The sequence below is a fragment of the Tamandua tetradactyla genome, chromosome 26 (genome assembly GCF_023851605.1).
Source record: "Tamandua tetradactyla isolate mTamTet1 chromosome 26, mTamTet1.pri, whole genome shotgun sequence".
NCBI classification, from domain to species: Eukaryota; Metazoa; Chordata; class Mammalia; order Pilosa; family Myrmecophagidae; genus Tamandua; species Tamandua tetradactyla.
In genome coordinates this window covers 13,579,381-13,599,735 of record NC_135352.1, presented here as the reverse complement: position 1 = coordinate 13,599,735, position 20,355 = coordinate 13,579,381, and the positions used below count along the sequence as shown (strand labels likewise).

The 20,355-nt window shown below is 41.1% G+C and overlaps 2 protein-coding genes and 2 pseudogenes across 5 annotated transcripts in view; 3 read left to right on the top strand and 1 right to left on the bottom strand.

Moving 5' to 3' along the window:
- Window positions 1-1,296: 1,296 nt before the first annotated feature.
- Window positions 1,297-15,015, bottom strand: MBOAT4 (membrane bound ghrelin O-acyltransferase MBOAT4). 2 transcript variants are annotated; one of them, XM_077144287.1, is made up of 3 exons: window positions 14,850-15,015; window positions 6,428-6,652; window positions 1,297-3,680 (listed from the first exon to the last, which is right to left on the bottom strand). In XM_077144287.1, the coding sequence occupies exons 1-3, from the start codon at window positions 14,921-14,923 to the stop codon at window positions 2,717-2,719; spliced, it is 1,263 nt and encodes a 420-aa protein (XP_077000402.1). In that variant the 5' UTR covers window positions 14,924-15,015; the 3' UTR covers window positions 1,297-2,716. The 2 variants fall into 2 exon arrangements, with proteins under 2 accessions (XP_077000402.1, XP_077000403.1); XM_077144288.1 differs by lacking the exon at window positions 14,850-15,015 and adding an exon at window positions 10,071-10,593.
- Window positions 10,605-11,446, top strand: LOC143669696 (small ribosomal subunit protein eS6 pseudogene; annotated as a pseudogene).
- DCTN6 (dynactin subunit 6) overlaps window positions 14,389-20,355 on the top strand; it is a 53,080-nt gene continuing 47,113 nt past the window's right edge. The window contains exon 1 of one of the 2 annotated variants that reach the window (XM_077144291.1): window positions 14,389-14,530. In XM_077144291.1, the coding sequence (XP_077000406.1) occupies window positions 14,508-14,530 (23 nt within the window). In that variant the 5' untranslated portion in view covers window positions 14,389-14,507. Of the gene's footprint in view, window positions 14,531-14,553; window positions 14,760-20,355 lie in introns of those variants that run through there. The other variant, XM_077144290.1, reaches the window with a different exon arrangement.
- Window positions 14,497-20,355, top strand: part of LOC143669695 (L-lactate dehydrogenase B chain-like) — a 26,125-nt pseudogene continuing 20,266 nt past the window's right edge. Inside the window, exon 1 of the transcript XR_013168991.1 lies at window positions 14,497-14,530. The product of XR_013168991.1 is annotated as an L-lactate dehydrogenase B chain-like (transcript). The remainder of the gene's footprint in view (window positions 14,531-20,355) is intronic.

The following is a 20,355-nucleotide window of genomic DNA, read 5'->3' as shown; positions in this document are numbered from 1 at the left end:
AGGAATATTTGGGCTATGCCCACCATAACTTTTTCACATAACCAACTTTTTTTTAAATGTTAGCATTCTCTCATAGGGATTTCCCTAACTGTTAAAGCATTCAGTTAAAAACTTACAGAAGTATTATATATATATATATATAATTATATTATAAAAAATATATATATATATATTTTTTTTATATATATATATATATATATATATATATACATACACATATACATAGTGGAATCAGTAGTGATATTTTATATATATATACCCACACACACACACACATATATATATGTCAAAGAAACTTGCATGTATCTTAAATGTAGAGCTTGAAGGATTCTCACAAACTGAGCACGTTCCAAGTGTCCAGCTTCCCAAAAGACCCCCCTTTTTTGTATGCTGTATGGTGGGAGTCAGAGTTCATTCTTTTTTTCATATGAGTATCCCCTTATTGCAGCACCATTTGTTGAATTTTTCTTTGTTTGGTTTTTCATTTGTTTGTTTGTTTCGGAAGTGAATAAGCCAGGAATCAAACCTGGGTTTCCCTCATGGCAGGCGAGAATTCTACCACTGAACTCTCTTGCACCCCCAAAAAGCACTCATTTTTAATGGCTTGGTAATAGTCAATCATAATTGTATTAGCCATTCTCTTGATGTTGAACAATTTTCCTATAATAAATAGTGCTGCAATGCTTACTTCTATTGCCTTAAACTTTCTCCCATCTTAAATAACCCCCTCCCTAACCACCCCACCCCCCCCCGCCACCACCACTTGCCTCTCTGGGTTAGAATCTAAGGGTGGTCATTTCAGGGAGGTGATTTCAATGGTATCAGAGTCCTTTAACACCCCCTCTGCATTGTTTCCTCCTTGACAGTCCCAGTCCTGGGAAATCCCATTTGTCCACTGCCACCTCTCGGCTGTTGAGTCTGGTCAGACAAAGTACAGAATGCTGAATTAAGGCCACTACAGATTCATGTCATCTGTGCTCCTCAAAGCCTTCACCAACTGTTGTGTTTGTACTGTCTGCTAAGATTGGGGTTGGTTGGTTTGCTGCCTTAATGTTGTCTAGTGAGATTGAGCTATAACTTCTTAGTATTATCTTTGTCAGGTTTTAAAGCTTATTTGCAATTTTATACTTTGAAAAGGATGAAAATGACTGGTTTGGGGGAACTTGTATGTTTCCCTTGGTGGGGCAGATGGAACCCTGGGGTAAGTAGATCATTTCGAGAGATACACACATAAACATTCTTCATTTATACACATATGTATTTATTATAGTGAGTACACGAAATAAAATACGGTTAGTGCATCAAACTCAATTGATATCCATTAGATATTTTAAAAAGTAAGCTGAGTTAAAGAAATAGAATACAGTTAGTGCATCAAACTCAATTGCTATACATTAGATACTTTTAAAAATAAGCTGAGTTAAAGAAATAAAGTACAGTTAGTGCATCAGACTCAATTGCTATCCATTGGATATTTTACAAAATAAGTTGAATTAAACAAATAAAATACAATTAGTGCATCAAATTCAATTGCTATCCATTAGATATTTTTTTAAATAAGTTGAGTTAAAGAAATAAAATATAGCTAGTATATCAAACTCAATTACTATCCATTAGATATTTTTAAAAATAAGTTGAGTTAAAGAAACATAGTGATTATATAATAGTTCAGGTGGCCTACTATTGAGGCAGTGAGGTGCAAATACTTCATTGACTGAAGTTTGGGAAACATTGCTGCAGTGTAATTTTGAGGCCCTGATACCATTTTCTTGGTGTATTTTAATCCTAACAGAGGAACAAAAAGAGGGAGTTGTTGATGATATGCCAAGAAAAAGGACCAGATCTTTAAAGTTGTAGTAAAAGGGCTCTCCTTCCTGTTTTTGGTCTCCACGTGGGCTATAATTCAAGAGTCTGCTTTATATTTAATAATTATGTAAATGGTATGAAGTCTTAGCTGGATTTTCAGCTTGTTAATATATTCCCAGGAATAATATCAGTCCTTCCGTTTTTAGATCAAATTTTTCAAATTACTTATGGATGGGGATGGATTTTTAGTTCATGTAAGAAGCCAATATGACCATATGACTTAGGTTTAGGTTTGTTTGTTTGTTTTTTGTATACTGTATGGTGGGGTCATAGTTCATTATTTTTCCATGTGAGTATCCCATTATTGCAGCGAGATTTGTTGAATTTTTTGTTTTTGTTTGTTTGTTTTTGGGAAGTGCACGGACCAGGAATCGAACCCGGGTCTCCCACATGGCAGGCGAGAATTCGACCACTGCATTACCCTTGCACCCTCTGATTTAGGTTTGGCTTTGATTTTGGTGTGCTAAAACTCCCATTCCAGGACCCACTGGGCCAATCAGATATTCACGCTTAATTTTTGTGTGTCCAAGTAAGCATACTTCATTTGGCACTCGGTTCACAGCATTTTGTGTTTTCAGGTACCTCTTTACATAAGCCTCGCTTTCACACCTAGACTGTAAACCCCAAGGCAAGGAACCAAGTCTTATTCTTCGTATCCTCAGTATCAGTGTAATAGTTCATTAAGATAGACACAAATTCCTACATCAGAAAGTAGGATAAGTCACCAGGTATATACATCCAATGCTTTAAAACCTTTTATTATGGGAAAGTTCAAATATCATCAATGCATTATCTGGCTCTTTCTAAGCTCTTTTTCACTGATGAACATGTTTAAAGCCAGTGAGAAATGTCAGTTTGATTTGTGCTTTCTCTTTGCTAAGAGCAAAAGCAGAATACAGTACACCATGGGAAAGACACTATTGTAAGAATTACACAGCAGCCAGAGAGAGGAGAGGCTCCTGGTCTCCACCGCCAGCATTATATAGCCAGTGATGAGCTGGGCGTGGACCCAGGTGACAGCTCTGTAGAGCAGCCACGCTGCCCTGGATCTGATAAACAACCTAGCAAAGGTGTGAATCAGGTAATCAGCTTCCACCATTAGCGCCCAGCAGAAGAATCCAAACACCTGACCTGGATGGAGGCCGTGCCACCAGGCAGAGAAGGCGAATGTCTGCAGCCGCCGCCAGGTCCTGCGCTGCTGGAATACGAGTCGCCGGAGCCACCGTGCTGTGCTTTGGTTCCACTTTCTCGTGAACAGGGATATTCTGTGGGTTGTTTCCAGGGTCCAAATGTCTGCATCGGAGACGTATCCCTCCTCATCGGGCTTCTGCCCAAGCTCAGCCCCAAAGCCGGCTGCGTGGAGGAGGGAGTCATCCAGAATCCAGTGGGAGTAGTAGGTGAGTTTGAAGAGCGCGGCGGTGGACCACATGACATAGATGCACTCGAGTCGCTGGCAATCCGTCAGCCGTGCTCCCCTGAGGACCACCCACCGCAGGGCCACTTTTAGGCATTCTAGACCCAGAATCTGCAGACTTCTCCAGGTCAGAGCCCAGATAGGGTGCCTACACCGTAAAGAGCTGGAATCTTGAACACGAGCCTGAAATCTCTTGAAGGAACAAAGTGGGCCTCCGAGAAGGGCAGGGAAAAAGAGAAAGTAGCTGAAATAGGGCAGTGCCCTCTGCATATGCTCAGACAAAGAACTACTGCTCCCGATGCCTCCGGCTGCTGCCTCCACTTTTCCCTCACAAATGTCCAGAGACAGGGATGTAACCCTCTGGGTCAAGAGCATGAGGGAAGAAAGGGTGATGCAGAACCTGAAAGAGAGGGGTTTTTTATTCATTTATTTATTTATTAAACATAGCAACAAGCAAACACAAACATTCTTACCAAATGATCATTCCATTCTTGATATATAATCAATAACTCACAATGTCATCACAAAGTTGTATATTCATCATCATGATCATTTCTTAGAACATTGCCATCAATTCAGAAAAAGAAGTAAAAAGAGAACAGAAAAAATTTCATCCATACCACACCCCTTACCCCTTGCTTTCATTGATTACTAGCATTTCAATCTACTAAATTTATTTTAACATTTGTTCCCCCTATTATTTATTTATTTTTAATCCATATATTTTACTCATCTGTCAATAAGGTAGATAAAAGGAGCATCAGACACAAGTCTTTCACAATCACACAGTCACACTGCGAAAGCTGTATCATTATACAGTCATCATCAAGAAGCATGGCTACTGGAACATAGATCTGTATTTTCAGGCAGCTCCCTCCAAACTCTTCATTACATCTTAACTAAAAAGGTGTTATCTATATAATGCGTAAGAATAACCTTCAGGATAGCCTCTCGACTCCGTTTGGAATCTCTCAGCCATTGATACTTTATTTTGTCTCATTTCTCACTTCCCCCTTTTGTTCAAAAAGGTTTTCTCAGTCCCTTGATGCTGACTCTCAGCTCATTCTAGGATTTCTGTCCCATGTTGCCAGGAAGGTTTACACCCCTGGGAGTCATGTCCCACATAGAGAGAGAGGCCACATCTGAGCAATGAAAGAGGTTCTCTGGGGGTGACTCTTAGCCCTAATTTTAAATAGGCTTAGCCTATTCTTTGCAGGGTTAAGTTTCAAATGAACAAGTTTCAAATGAATAGGACTCAGCCTATTGCTTTAGTTGTCCCCACTGTGTGTGAGAATATCAAGAATTCTCCCCCTTTAAGGAATTTTTTGTTTTAGTATAAAAACCACTCCATATTCAATCTGTCCCTCCCATTCCAAGCCCTCGCATATGACCTCACCGCAAATGGATAGTTCTGAGCAGTTAAGATCAATCTCATGGCCTGCAGAGCTCCACAAAGACTCCTGGATCAATTCAGAAACAGGCTACTCCGGGCAGGGGGAAAGGTGAAAAGGGAAATTAATCACTAGGCAGAGATGCAAACAGAATGACAAGGAGCACCAGGGGTGGGGGTGGGGAATATTGATTATAATATTTGTAAGAATAGCTCATACACATTAGGATCTGGGAGTTAGAAAACAATCTGGGGGAAATTTGCCACCAAACAAAAAATAAAATTTAGCAGTGAAGAAATTACATGCAGTTGAAGATTTAAATATCAAGCAGGCCCTGACTGGAAGATTCTGCATGATTTGGGATTTCTGCTGAAGAAGCAGGAGTCAATGTGTATTTTAACCAGTCACCTGAACTATCCCTGCTCCACCATCACAGAGTTGAGAAAATCCTGCTGGCAGGATTATTGAGAACAATTATGGAAAATTCCCAACACCCACTCCCATCAGAATTGCTGTCTGGTGGAGAGAAAACAGCACTGGTTCCCAACTGCCACTGTTTCTCTATGTGTATCTGAGGACTTAAGGACACCTGAGCCCTCACTTGATATACATCAACTGAAAGCAAAGCAGCCTCCAAATGCTGCCAACCCCAGCTCACTCCCCTTCCTGTTCTAGCTCAGCCTCCCTCCAGTCCATGCAAACCCCGTTCAACTTGCTCTTCCAGCCCCATCTGGTCAGAGGTTCTTACCGAAATCCTGATTCCCCACATTCCAGTCAGTATTTCCCCTTCCCTACCCACCTGCCCATCTTGCCTTTTCTTTAGAGATGCAAGCCCCGAAGGCTTTGGTGAAAATTGTTGTAATAACGAAAAGGATTCTGGGGATAGTAGGATTGCAAAGAGAGTGAAACTCTGGCAGGTTGGACTCAGACGAATGGTCCACTTACACAGGTCCCCGCCCCAGCTGTCTTGAGTGACCATGGACCCACGCCAGTTGTGACAATTAGAAAAAGGTGGGGGCAATCGGCCTCCAAATCTCAGGGGTATACACTTCCATTCATCTTGGTGCTCTCCCAGCTTCATGGAAACAATATTCTAGATGGTAGTTAGCTCCCGATTTTTTTTTTTCCAGATTGGGTGACTACCCTTCTTTCTGTGGAGATGAGAACAGCTGAGTGTGGATAGAAGTAAAACCCTTGCACAAGCAGCTGCCTCTTTCTCTCTCTCAGCAGCTGCCACAGGAAGGCAGCAAGGGTTTGCAGTAGGTCTGTACCTTTCCTGTTCCACTGAAGATAAGGCAGGCTGCCAGCTCTATGTCTGAACCACCCACACTCGAGGCCAGTACCCTGTGCTTAGTCACTTTCAATCAGGCCTCATCTGGGCTCTGGGGCTCCTGGCTCACCTCCTCCCCTCTCAACCTCCCTCCCCCGCACCAAGACAATCACAGCTAAATGCCAGCTTGTGCTACACAGGCAACACAGGGTGGTGAATATTCAGACAATTACGTGTGTATCTATAATCCCTAACTCAACAATCTTGCAAGATAGGCATTATTATCCCCATTTCTTTTTCGTTCAGAAAAAGAAATCAAGATCGAGGGAGTTTAGATAAGTTGCTCCAAGTTCCCCCCCTCAAGTGTGGAAGAACTGAGATTGAAACTCAATTGTCCATGCTCTCTCCACACCACCCTGGTGCAAGCAAAACCCTAAGTGGGCACAGTACAATCTGTTACACTCCCAAATGGATAGGTTGCTTTACCTCATGGAAGGAGGCTCTTGAAGATAATACTCAGAATAGTGCAGACCCAGGTGGCACAGGGTCTGCCAGCTCATCTGGAAGAAGAATGTCCACCTGTGGACTTCCTGTGGGCCAAGGGAGGAGATCAGAACTGCAGCGCCGGAGGCTGGGACCAAGAGGAGCACAGCATAGGAACCCATGGCAGCCAAGGCCAGGGCGCCTCCTCCAGCCAGGAGAAAGAGGTACCTGAAAGAAAAGGGAGAAACTGGCAAGACTTCCATAGAACAGTGTGACAAATCATTCCAGCTGCCATCTTGGGTAACCCATTAGAGGTAGGCGCTGCGCGATATCTAAAGGAGCCAGACTGCCATCACTGTGAAGACCTCTGTGCCGAGTTGAAAGGATTATGTGCTCTAGAAAAGCTGTGTTTTAATCCTGCTCCATCTTGTGGAAGTGGCGTTTGTTTTAATCCCATTCAGCAGTGTAGGTTGCAAACTTGATTGGAATATGTCTACAGAGATGTGACATACCCAATTGTGGGTATTAGCCTTTGGTTAGAGGGAGATGTGACTCCACCCATTCCAGGTGGGTTTTATTAGTTTCCTGGAATCCTTTAAAAGAGAAAACATTTTTGGGAAAAGCTTCAGAGCCACAAAAACCGAGAACTACCAGAGCCCACGCAGTCTGAGACCTTTGGAGATGAGGAAGAAAAACACCCCCAGGGGAACTTCATAAAACAGGAAACCTGGAGAGAAAGCTAGTAGACATCGCCATGTTTGCCATGTGCCTGTCCAATTGAGAGAGATACCTTGAACGTCACTGGCCTTTCTCGAGTGAAGGTAACCTCTTGTTGGCACCTTACTTTGGACATTTTCATAGCCTTGCCTTAATCTGGACATTTTCATAGCATTAGAACTATAAACTTGCAACTTAATAAATTCCCCATTTTAACAAGCTGTTCTGTTTCTAGTATATTGCATTCTGGAAGCTAGCAAACTAGAACACCCTCCTTTTGCTCTTCTGAAGGAAACGTGGGAGAAAAAGCCACGGTTCATTTATAAACTACTCCCTTCATAGGCGGTTAGTGGTTCCTGCCTCATTGACCTTGGGAACCTCAGTCTTTGATGCCCACCACTTAAGTGGGAATACTACCTGCCTCTAACAATCCTGCAAGAGATAGGTCCGCAGAGCTGGCTAGGACGGGCAGCTTAACAATCTAGCGGTACATGGTTTGACTGTAAAGTCCCGTGAAGTTAGTGTTGAGGACCTAGAACTCTATACGTCATCTTATCAAGGTGACTCCTTTTCATGGGGTTTAGAAGCATTCCAGAGAAAGAATAGGACACTCAGTACCTCCTTCTGAAAAGTGCTTGGACACTCAATTTAAGACCTTAGGAGTTAGTGGTTTGTTTGTTTGCTTGGCATGGGCAGGCTCCGGGAATCGAACCTGGGTCTCTGGCATGGCAGGCAAGAATTCTGCCACCAAGCCATCTTGCACTGCCCTGAGTTAGTGTTTTTAATGTAAAAATTCCCACATCAGGGAAGTGCTTTGCGCTGTGTCTCCCTCAGAAGGCAGCCGCTACCTACTGAGGAGCAGAGGCCTGGGACATTTCACCTTGGGTGGAGGTGGTGCGTCTTTCTCCATCACATGAAACTGTTTGTTTGCTGTTTTTAAGTTGATACCAAGGACTGACTGGTCAAGGGCAGGAAGAATGAGTCAGAGGCTTCATCTTCTCCAACATCTCAGAAGCAGGAAACACTCCACAGGGCATAGGGCATGTGGCATGGTGCCCGTGGCATGGGGTGGTGAGAAGAATTGCTTCTTTATTGGGGAAGATTGGTGGGCGGCCTTAATGTGAGACGCTCTATTGCAGAAAGGCTTTACTTAGAGCCCAAATCACAGGTGACTCCTCCCCGAAACAATGTCCCCCATGCAATTAATGCGGAGTCCAAGCCCTGACTTCCCTGTGAGGTGAAATGGAGGAGGGAATAATTATTTCTTACCCAGCAGAAGTGGAAGCATAAAGCAACCCCTCCCAGTCCACCCCCCACCCATGATTTTATTCTAGGCATCAGGATAACATCCCCTTTACAAGAAATCTCTTTATTTAATCCTTAAAATAACATCATGAAAATGTGAGAATGGCCATAGCCCAAATACCCCTAAAGAGTGGGATAGAAAGATCAAAGGTGATGGTGGAGTTACACAGAGAAGGTCGATTTAACAAATAGGTATGGTGGCTGAATCATTTTATTGATATTTCTTTTAGTCTCCAGTATCTTAGAGCAGCTAGAAGTAAAAGCCTAAAATTGTGGGCTTGTAACCCATACCAAACTCTGAAATCTGTTCTACAAATACTTGTGCTGGGCTCTGAAATGTATTGCTTTTTTGTATATATGTTATTTTTCACAGAAAGAAAGAAGAAAAGTCAACTGAGATGATGAAAAAAAAAAATCTATTCCTTCTAGCCTTCTATATTCTGGAGCAGGTAGAAGGAAAAATCTGAAAGGATGGTATGGTAGCCCATGACAGACTCTGGGATCTGTCCTGTAACTACCTGTTGAAGAGTGCTTTGAAAACTATTGCTTTTTTCTTTCTTTGTTTTGTATATATGTTATAGCATACAATAAAAAATAATAATAACATCATGAGATAGGCATACACTTTCCAGTTTTAGAGATGAACAAAGGGCACTTCTTAGAGTTTACTCGTGGTCACAAGGATGTTTGGTTAAGTAATGGAGACCAAACTCACCAGGCTGACCCCCAAATCAGCCATCTCAACTTCCATGAACTCCGCAGGCTTAACCCTTCTATGTCATGCTTGTTTTGCATTGCTGTTTTGTGGTTCTTTCTAAGTAGGAAACTCCTTTACAGCTGCCACCCCCACCTCCTGCACATGAGGTAAGGGCGTGAAGGTGTCATAGCATGCCATAATTCAATCAACCTCAGCAGTCCTGTTAGATATAGTTAGATTTTATTTAAGAAGCCCCAATATGTAAAAATCCTAATTTACAATAGAAGTGAATTATTAGGACATAGCCCTTTGGCAATGAATTCTTTACTTTACAACAGGATATTCCATAGAAAATTTTCAAAACTGGGGAGTTTCTCTAAAGTAGTGAGCTTATTTGATAGGAAAATTATTACAATCAACTCATCAAATCTCTGGTGATAATACATTTTTGCCCGCATCGAGATATAGCTAATCTAACAGGGCTTTGTTGGGGTTTCATTTTTCTGAGACATCATACAAAACCATTTTTTAAAAATCACAGTTGTATGTTTAATAAAATTTAATGTTATTGAAAATTATAAAATTACACGAAATTAGGACAGTTCAGGAACATCTGGGACATGTTTTGGCATGATGGATCCATTCAGGGAATTCCTGTACCATGTGGTATCCATCTCTCCCCAGAGTTTATTTTCATCCTTTACTCATTTAATGTGAGCCTATTAAACTTTGTGAGTCAATACAGGCATAGTTTCAGCTTCCTTTCAGTTTTACTACATTATACATATTCATTATCAAACAATCAATGACCAGTAACAATGGCGGTAAGTTAAAAACAAGCATAATTAATATTTAATCTTCATCCGTGCTTTTTGTCCTACTATGATATTCATAAATGTAAAAGCAAAATTAGTCATTAAAGCCTACCTGGCATGAGTGGAAAATGAATCCATGAGGCACGAATAATTAAATAGAAGTGCAAAAGGAAAAGCAGCTGCTTGATAAAGTGATACAGGATGGAAGAAGAACAGCGGAAGCCAATCCATCATGAACTAGAACAAAAGATACTGTCCTTTGCAGTGTCCTTAGCTGCTGCCTTCCTGCATGAAAAGTAGAAACTAGGCTGTCCTTGATCTTTTTATATGGTTTAGGAAGGCCTGGGTGAGCAAAAAGCAAATAAAACACTGGCGATAAGCAGTATAAAAGCTGGCTTTCTGATAAAGAGAACTGCACTATAGAAACCAAAACCCATTTTGGTCTTATATTACTTAATAATGGCATGTGCTAAAAACATCGCTTTCAGATGGTTGTGGTTTGTTTAGATTATGCACCACGCTATTTGCCTTTCCATTTGTCAGACCATCATATTTTCTTCGCTAAGTTATGCAAAACCTCATTTTCCAGTTGTACCTGGACAACTTATGGGATAGGGGATGGAATCAAGAAACAGGAGCATGCTCTTTTTCGTGGCGCCTCGGAGGCGGTCGGCTGCCTCATCATGAAGTTGAACATCTCCTTCCCGGCCACTGGCTGCCAGAAGCTCATTGAAGTGGACGATGAACGCAAACTACGTACCTTTTATGAGCAGTGAATGGCAACAGAAGTTGCTGCTGATGCTCTGGGCGAAGAGTGGAAGGGTTATGTTGTCCGAATCAGTGGTGGAAACGACAAACAAGGTTTCCCCATGAAGCAGGGTGTCTTGACCCATGGTCGTGTGCGCCTTTTACTGAGTAAGGGGCATTCCTGTTACAGACCAAGAAGAACTGGAGAAAGAAAGCGCAAATCTGTTAGGGGTTGCATTGTGGATGCCAACCTGAGTGTTCTCAACTTGGTTATTGTAAAAAAAGGAGAGAAGGAAATTCCTGGACTGACTGATACTACTGTGCCTCGTCGTCTCGGGCCCAAAAGAGCCAGCAGAATCCGCAAACTTTTCAATCTCTCTAAAGAAGATGATGTCCGCCAGTATGTTGTGAGAAAGCCCCTGAACAAAGAAGGTAAGAAACCCAGAACCAAAGCACCCAAGATTCAGTGTCTTGTTACTCCACGGGTCCTGCAACATAAACGTCGGCGTATTGCCCTGAAGAAACAGCGCACTAAGAAAAATAAGGAAGAGGCTGCAGAATATGCTAAACTTTTGGCCAAGAGGATGAAGGAGGCCAAAGAAAAACGCCAGGAACAGATTGCCAAGAGACGGAGGCTGTCCTCTCTAAGAGCTTCTACCTCTAAGTCTGAGTCCAGTCAAAAATAAGATTGAGAGTAGAGTTACAAATAAATAAGACCAGAGATTAAAAAAAAAAAAGAAACAGGAGCATAAGGGAAGGTGATTCTCAAAGTGGAAAAATAAGACACCATCTCCCAACAACCACTCTCCCCCTTATGCTACTCCTCCTGCCACTGCCCCCACCCACAGGATCTATCATTACCCCTTCTATTTCTTAATTCGTTTATTGCCCGTCTCTCTACTACAGGGTGACCTCCATAAGAAAGTGCTTTTGTTTCGTTTATCACTGTATTCCAGCACATAGAACAGTTCTGGGCACATACCATGTATTCAGAACATATGTGTTAATGGGAACGAATGTTCTGAGGAAGCAAGAGTGTGGAAAGGAATCATTTAAAGGGAAGCTTTTCCTTTGGAGTGTGGGCAAGAAACACAGAAGAGACCATCTAGAAGCCAGGCAAAACAAAGAGCCATCTCTTGGCTAGCAGAGGGTCACCTACTGTGCCCAGGCCATTATGAGGCTGACCTGGACCAGCTGCTTTTGATCCCCAAAACCACAAGCAAAAGCCAACAGCCTTAAATAAAGGGCAGACATACACGGCTTGACACAAGAGCATCCTAAGGGGAAGGACACATTTCAGTGAGAGCTCTGCACAGAGAAGAACACCTGAGAGCCTCTTGTTGATTGGGGAACTTTGAGCAAGTCACTTTACCTCTTCAAGACTGAGCGCCTGCATTTCAAAATCAGACATAAAAGCACCTGCCTCAATAGAATCATTATGAAGAATACAGTTGGTAAAACATGTAAAAACATCATGTACAATGCTGGTTGGTTGAACGTAGTTGAAGCTAAAACAACTGGATAATAAAAAGTATGAGCATTATTGGGCTCCTATTTTATGATAGACTCTGGATTAAGCATTAGGAATATAAGAATGAATAAAACATGGTACCTGTTCTTAAGTTGCTTTCGATCTACTGGGTGACAGGAATGTAAACAATACTCTAATTAAAGAACAGTAGGTGCACCATACTAAGGGCTGACTGTAGTAGCTAAAGAAAGAAACACTCACCTGCAGAGACAGGGATTTAAAAAGTATTTTTGGAGACGTGGAAATGCTTTAAGTTAGCTTTGGAAGTATGTTTCTGAACACATGGTAGTTTATTCCAGGCCACAGAAAGTACAGATCTTGACAACTGTAGAGCAATTAGTGGGGAGAAGGCACCCCAAGCAACCAAATAAGGCATCATAGTAAACCTACTAAAATACAACCACATCCCACATTAAATCATTTCTAGGTATAGAGGAGTTGAGTTGTAGTTGGTTAGTCAAGAAAAAAAATGTTTTGCCCACAATCGAATTAAATATTTCTTAATCCCTATTTGTACTTTTTGTATTTTGGAATTTATTATAGTTTCAAATATAGGCTCAGACACCGTATCTAATGCTGATAAAAGTCTTGCTACTATGCCACACAATCTTTCAAATTAATTTAGACAATATTGGTTGAAAATCATTCTTGGTGACAGGAAAATGTCCTAAATTTATCTGTGCACTTATTCAATAAATTTTTTTGAGTATCATATGTGCCTGGCACTGTAGTCAATGCTGAGTGAAGAGTAAGGACAAAACTCACATGTTCTTACCCCAATGGAACTTAGTCTTTAGAGGAGACAGATAGTAAAAAGGTAAAATAAATAAGTACAGCTGATGACAGGTGCTATCTTTATCCCATAGGGAAAACCAACAGAATATCAAAGGTGACCGATTTTTGTCTGGGTTGCCAGAGGTTTCTTTGAATACCATGGTGAGTTCTGTGTCAACTTGGCTAGGCTACAGAGCTCAGTTACTCAAGCACTAATCTAGGTGCTACTGTAAAGGTATTTTGTGGATGTGATTAAGGTTCATAACCATTTGACTTCAATGGAGATTATCCTAGATAATCTGGGTAGCCTCATTCAATCAGTTCAAAGGCCTATTTGGAACAGAGCTGAGACTTCTCTGAAGTTCTGCCCATGAAGAGCAGCTTCACCTCATGCCAGAGATTTCCCACCCTGCCCCCTCCTACAGTCTGCCCCATGTATTTTAGACTTGCCTAGCCAGCCCTCCCCAACAATATGCGATAGACTATGCAATATCTGAGACTTAAATTGTGGGGTGGTGGTGGAAGTGACTGGGGGCAAAAAGACAGCTTTGAAAAATGATGGGGTGACTGGAGAACAGAGAGGAAGAGAAGAGTGGCATGAAATAAGTGAAGTAGGCAGGGAGGGGCCTAGAGGAGAAATAGGTTATGGAAAGTTCGGATTTAAGAGCAATGGGAAGACAATGAAGTTTGCAATTAGAGAAGCAAAGTCACTGGATTTGATTGTTAAAAGATTTTGGCTACAAGAGAATGGCTTAGACTAGTGAGGATGCAGAGTCGACAACAGGGGACAGCAGCTGGGATGAGACTAGAGAGATTGGTGGAATACATGGTGCAAGTTAGAAGAATGAGACGGCAGAAGTGGGACTGGCAGAACTTGCGGATGAAATATATAACGAAAGGGTGAAGAGTACCCAGGATAAATCTCGAGTTTCTGGCTTGAGCAACTGGGTAAATGGTAGATTCCTCTACTTAGATGGGTATCAGAGGACGGGACGAACCGGTTGGAGAGAGAGCAGCGACGAAAATCAAAAGCTCTGTTCTGGACGTTCTAGGTTTGATAAAACTTTGGGGCATTCAACAGGAGATGTCAAGCAAGTAATCGAATGATAAGGTGTGAAGGTGGGCAAAGAGGACAGAACTAGAAAACCAGCAAGAAGAGCATGCTTAAACTATGAGAAGGATGAGCTCACCCAGAAAGCGAGAGTGCTCACGCATACACACACACACACACTCACACACACACACACACACACACACACAAACACACAAACACGGGCCGGAACCAAGCAGCCGACAGAAGATCAGGGCAACCGGAAGGAGGGGCGAACTCCGCCCCGTTAGCCCCGCCCCCCCACGTCAGGCCCCGCCCTCTGCGCTGGGCGTTCCGGCTCCGCCTTTCTCCCAAGTCCGCCAGGCCCTCCTATCGCATGTAGAGATCATCGCTCCACCCAGGCGATTAAATCCATCTCCGATTCCACTGGAGACCGGTGCCGAACCATGGCGGAGAAGACTCAAAAGAGGTGGGTTAGCTGCTTGAGAAAAGCCCGTTCTACACAGGGGCGGAACCTGCTTCTGGTCCCTAATGGTGGGGAGTGAGATAGTCCCTACAGCCCAGACAGGACGTCCGCCGAAGGAGGGGATGAGGGGCGGGGTGCTGGGAAGGGAAGCGACATCCGAGCCGGGAGGGTGGCCTTTTGTGGCGCCTTCTGGCTGCCACCTCGCCGTCCCTCTCGGCGACGCGCACGCGTGGTAAGGGTCTCCGGGTGGGGCTGCGCGGGGAGGCCATCGCCCCCTGCCCGGAGCCGGAGCGAGGCCGCGCCTCCGGGTTTCCTGCTGTACCTGAATGTCTCCCTAGCTGCTTTCTGCTTTCTCTCCTGTGTTCCAACACCTCCCGCGGCCTGGTTCCTTCCCATCTGACGTTGGGCAGTGTGTGTTTGTGTAAACGCTGCGACTGAAGCACGGTCGCGCGTCTAGAACGGTTTCAGATATTCTGGCCCCGTGGACAAGCTCCTTTATAACGATGTGAGCACAGAAACGGGTTCTTCTGCAGTCTTCATTATTGGCTGCTGTTGGTGAAAAGAAATGACTTGGATGAGAGAAATGTAAAACCATTTTCGAAAGCAACCGTGTTGAGTACCCTCTGCTGGCTAGTTTTGAAAAAGAAAATATGGTTTCTTAAAGAAAAAAAAATTGACGTTTTTCTTCTGTTTAAGCAGGTAATCTGTAATCTTTTTTCCATAAGCTAAAGAGGAATCTATTATAAATATCGTGTACAGGACGTCGTCCAACCATCCTGTAGCGGCCGCCTGCTTCCCCCACCCTCCACCCAAGCGGCTTCCAGCAGCGATGAAATCTACGCGGAAATGTTTGTCTCGCGTTTTAGTGAGCCTAGGGGTGAATTTAATTATTTCCTAGCTCGCGGAAAAGTGGGCTGATTGTGAATCCTACCTGAGTCCTCTCCTTTGGGCACACAACAGAAGTCAGACACATGTCTTTCCTAGCTTTACTTGCCCAGGGCATGTTAAAGGTTAGATGATGCTCTTTTTTCATCAAATATTATACTGGTGAAGAAGGCTGCAGAAATGGAAAATTGGAATGAGAAATGAGGTCTAGAACAAGAGGCATTTTATATAGGCTAATTTATTTGGCCAGGGCTTAATCAGATCTCTTGTTTTGTTCCTTCTGTTCGCCTTAGGTTTAGTTTGCTCTTCTTTTTCTAGTTATTCCAGTTTTTAGGTTAATGCCCTGAATTGAAGTCTTTCTTTTTTAATGTGAACGTTTAAGAGGTATAAATTTCCCTCCCCATCCTGCATTCACTGCATCCATAAGTGTTGGTATGATGTAATTTCATTTTCATTTCACCTCAAGATCCTGATTTCAGGTTGTGATTTCCTCTTTAACAAATTGGTTGTTGGAGGTTGTTGTTTAATTTCCACATATATGTGAATTTTCATTTCTCCCTCTGTTATTGATTTCTAGCTTTGTTCCGTTGTGGTCAGAGTAACCACATTCTGATCACAATGGAACAAATAAGCATTGTATAGTTTCAGTATTTTTTAATTAATTGAGACATGTTTTGTGACCCTGCGTGTGTTCTCGCCTGGAGAATGATCCATGTGCACTCGAGAAGAATGTGTATTCATTTCTCATTAGGTGCAGTGTTCTATATATGTCCTTTAGGCTTAGTTGATTTAAGTATCATTCAAGTCCTGTACTTTCTTACGGATCTTCAGACTAGATGTTCTATCCATTGTTGAGACTGGTATATTAAGTTCTCCTACTATTAGTGTAGAACCATCAGTTTCTTCCTTAAAATCTGTCAGTATTTGATTCACATATTTTGGAACACTGCTTTTCAGTGCATATATATATTTATAATCACTTAATTTATAATCTTATAAATAATTGTATAATTTAACATCTTCGGTCCCCTTTATCAACTATAGGATGACCATCTTTGTCTCTCATAACTGTTTTTTTTTATCTTAAAGTCTCTTTCTTCTGATATTAGTATAGCCACTGGTGCTGGTTTGAAAGGATATATGTACCCTTGAAAAGCCATGTTTTAATCAAAATACCATTTCATAAAGACAGAATAATCCCTATTCAATACTGTATGTAATTAGATCATCTCCCTGGAGATGTAATCCAATCAAGAGTGGTTGTTAAGATGAATTAGGGGAGATGTGTCTCCACCCATTTGGGTGTGTCTTATTTGGTTTCCTGGAGTCCTATAAAAGAGGAAACATTTTGGAGAAGGGGAGAGTCATAGAGAACAGAACAGCATAGCCATAGTCCATCAGCCAGCAACCTGTGGAAATGTAGAAGGAAAACGCCTTTCAGGGAGCTTCAGGAAGAGAAGTTAGGAGAGAAAGCTAGCAGATGATGCTGTGTGTTCGCCATGTGCCCTTCCAGTCGAGAAAGAAACCCTGACCCTGTTCATCATGTGCCTTCTCACTTGAGAGAGAGACTCTGAACGTCATTGGCCTCCTTGAACCAAGGTGTCTTTCCCAGGTTGCCTTAGATTGGACATTTCTATAGACTTGTTTTAATTGGGACATTTTCTCGGCCTTAGAACTGTAAACTTGCAACTACAGCATTGCTACAGCATTCTCTGCTCTCTCCAAATTGCTTTCACGCTCCAAAATGTTTCCTCCTTTATAGGACTTCAGAAGCTAATCAAGACCCACCCAAATGGGCAGAGACACATCTCCCCTAATTCAGTTTAACAACCACTCTTGATTGGGTTACATCTTCAGGGAGATGATCTAATTACATACAGTATTGAATAGGAGTTATTCTGCCTTTACAAAATGGGATTTTGATTAAAACATGTCTTTTCTAGGGTACATACATCATTTCAAACCAGCACACATTATATGTCCAAAACCTAGATTTATCCTTACTTTTTATGAAATTGCATTTTAGCACCTGTAGGAAGTAAGAGGTAGAGTTACATACCAAACAATACAACCTAATAATACTGATATTTATTTACCCAAGTTACTTTTATTGCTAGTCTTTATTTCTTTATGCTGCTTTGAACCACTGTCTATTGTCCTTTCCTTTCTATCTGAAGAACTGCCTTTAGCATTGCTTGTAGGGCCCATCTAGTCATGATGAACTCCCTCAGCTTTTGTTTATCTGATAATGTCTTAACCTCTCCCTCATTTTTTTAAGTGCAGTTTTTATTGAGATATATTCACACACCATATAATCCATCCAGAGTATACAATCAGTGTCTCATAGTATCATCACCTAGTTGTACCATCACCATCTCCCTCATTTTTGAAAGAGAGTCTCACTGGAGATAAAATTCTTTGCTGGCATGTGTTTTTCCTTCAGCGCTTGAAATATTTCAACGCACTGCTTTCTTGCCTCCATGGTTTCTGATAAGAAATTGGCACTCAGTCTAATGGGGACTCCCTTGTACAGAACACGTTGCTTTTCTCTTGCAGCTTTCAGAACTTTCTCCTTGTCCTTTGCATATGATCATGTAATTAATATATGATGGGGTGTATTTTTCTTCATGTTATCCTGTTTGGTGTTCCGAGCTTCTTGGATGTGCATATTCACGTCTTTTGTTAAGCTTGGATAGTTCTCTGACATATTTCCTTGACTTTTCTTTTTGTCCCTTTCTTTCTTTTTTATCTTTCTGGGACACCTATCATGCGTGGTTGATTGTGTCCCCAGGCTGTTTTAGGCTGTTTTCACTTTTAGTATTTCTTTTTACTTTCTGCTCTTCAGCTTGAAGTGTCTTGTGTCCATATTCACTGTTTCTTTCATCTGCCAGCTCCGTCTGCTCTTGAAACCCTCCTGGGCATTTTACATTTTAGTTATTGTTGTCTTCAACCCTTGTAGTTTGGTTTGGTTCCTTTATAATATTTCTATTTGCTTAGATTCTCATATTGCTCATTAATTGTTTTCCTGATATCCTTTAGTGCTTTCTCTGTATTTTCCTTCATATTCTTGAGCATTCTTAAAGATCATTTGTTTAAAGGCTTCATTCAGTATGTCCACATTTTGTCTTATTCAATATTTTTGATTCTATATTTTCTATATTTTTTCTATATAGAAAAAATATATATTTTTATCCTCATACTTTGTGTGGGCCATCATTTCCTGTATCTTTGTCTTGTATTCTTTTGTTGAACACTGTAAAGCCTAAGGGAAATTTGTCTATTTTATTTTCTTGTGATGTCTTTACCAGGGTTTGGTATCAGAGTAATGTTGGTCTCAGAATGTATTAGGAAGTGTTCCTTTGTCTTGAGTTTGAGAAGGATTAATATTAATTCTTCTTTAAATGTTTAGTAGAATTCACCAGTAAAGCCTTCTGATCCTGGACTTTTATTTGATGGGAGGTTTCTGATTACTTATTCAATCTCCGTGTTTGGTATAGGTCTCTTGATTTTTTTTTTTTGCATGGGCAGGCACTGAGAATCAAACCCAGATCTCTGACATGGCAGGCGAGAATTCTGCCACTGAGCCACCGTTGTTTCTGCCCTTTCTTGATGTTTTATATTTCTTCTTGAGTTGATTTCAGTAATTTATGTATTTCTACAAAATTTTCTATTTCTTTAGGTTATCTAATTTGCTGGTGTCTAATTTTTCATAGCACTCTCTTATCCTTTTTATTTCTGTGAAATCAATAGTAGTATCACCATTTTCCTTTATGATTTTGTTTCCATCGTTTCTCTGTTTTTCTTTGTCAGTCTAGCTAAAGGTTTGTCAGTTAATATTGATTTTTTTCAAAGAACCAACTTTTGTCTTGCTTCTTTCAGTTCTTTTTCTATTCTTTATTCCATTAATCTCTGCTCTTCTCTTAATTACTCCTTTCTTCTGCTTACTTTGGGTTTATTTTGCTCTTATTTTCCTAGTTCCTCAAGATATAAAGTTAGGTTATTAATATGAGTTCTTTCTTCTTTTTTAATATAGGCATTCATAGCTATAAATTTCACTCTGAGCACTGTCTTCACTGCAGCCTGTCAGTTTGGGTATGTTGTGTCTTTGTTTGCATTTGTCTTAAGTAGTTGCTTATTTCCCTTGCAATTTCTCTTATGCACCATTGTTAAGTGCTGTTTAATTTCCACATATTTGTAAATTTTCCAGTTTTCTTTAAGTTATTGATTACTAGCCTCATTCTATTGTAGTCAGAGAGGTTACTTTTTATGATTTCAATATTTTTAAATATCTTGAGTCTTATCTTATGCCCTAACATATGGTCTATTCTAGAGAAGATCCCTTCGGTACTTGAAAAGAGTATGTATTCTGCTGTTTTGGGTGAAGTACTCTATGGGTCATTTTGATCTAGTTGGTTTATAGTATTGTTCAGGTCCTCACTTCCTTATTGACCTTCTGTTGAAATGTACTATCTGACATTGAAAGTGGTGTGTTGAAAGCTCCAACTATTATTTTAGAGTTATCTGTTTCTCCCTTAGCTTCTGTCAAAATTTTCTTCATATATTTTGGCATTCTGCTATTAGATACATTCAGATTTTTACTTCAGTTATTGTACATATGAATTCCAGAATTTTTATTTGGTTCTTCTTTATAATTTCTATCTCATTATTGAAATTCTAATTTTGTTCATGTTGTTTTCCTGATTTCCTTTAGTTCTTTAGCCATGCTTGTTCCTTTAGTTCATTGATCCTATTTATAAGGATTGTTCTAAGATCTTTTTCAGTAATTCCAGAGACTGAACTTCCTTATGAATATTTTTGTCAAATTCTTCTTTTCCTGTGACTGGACCACATTTTCCTGTCTCCCTATATGTTTTATATATTTTTTTATTGAGACCTGTACAGTCTCAGTATTATGTTGTTGTGTTCACTCTGGATATCTAGTT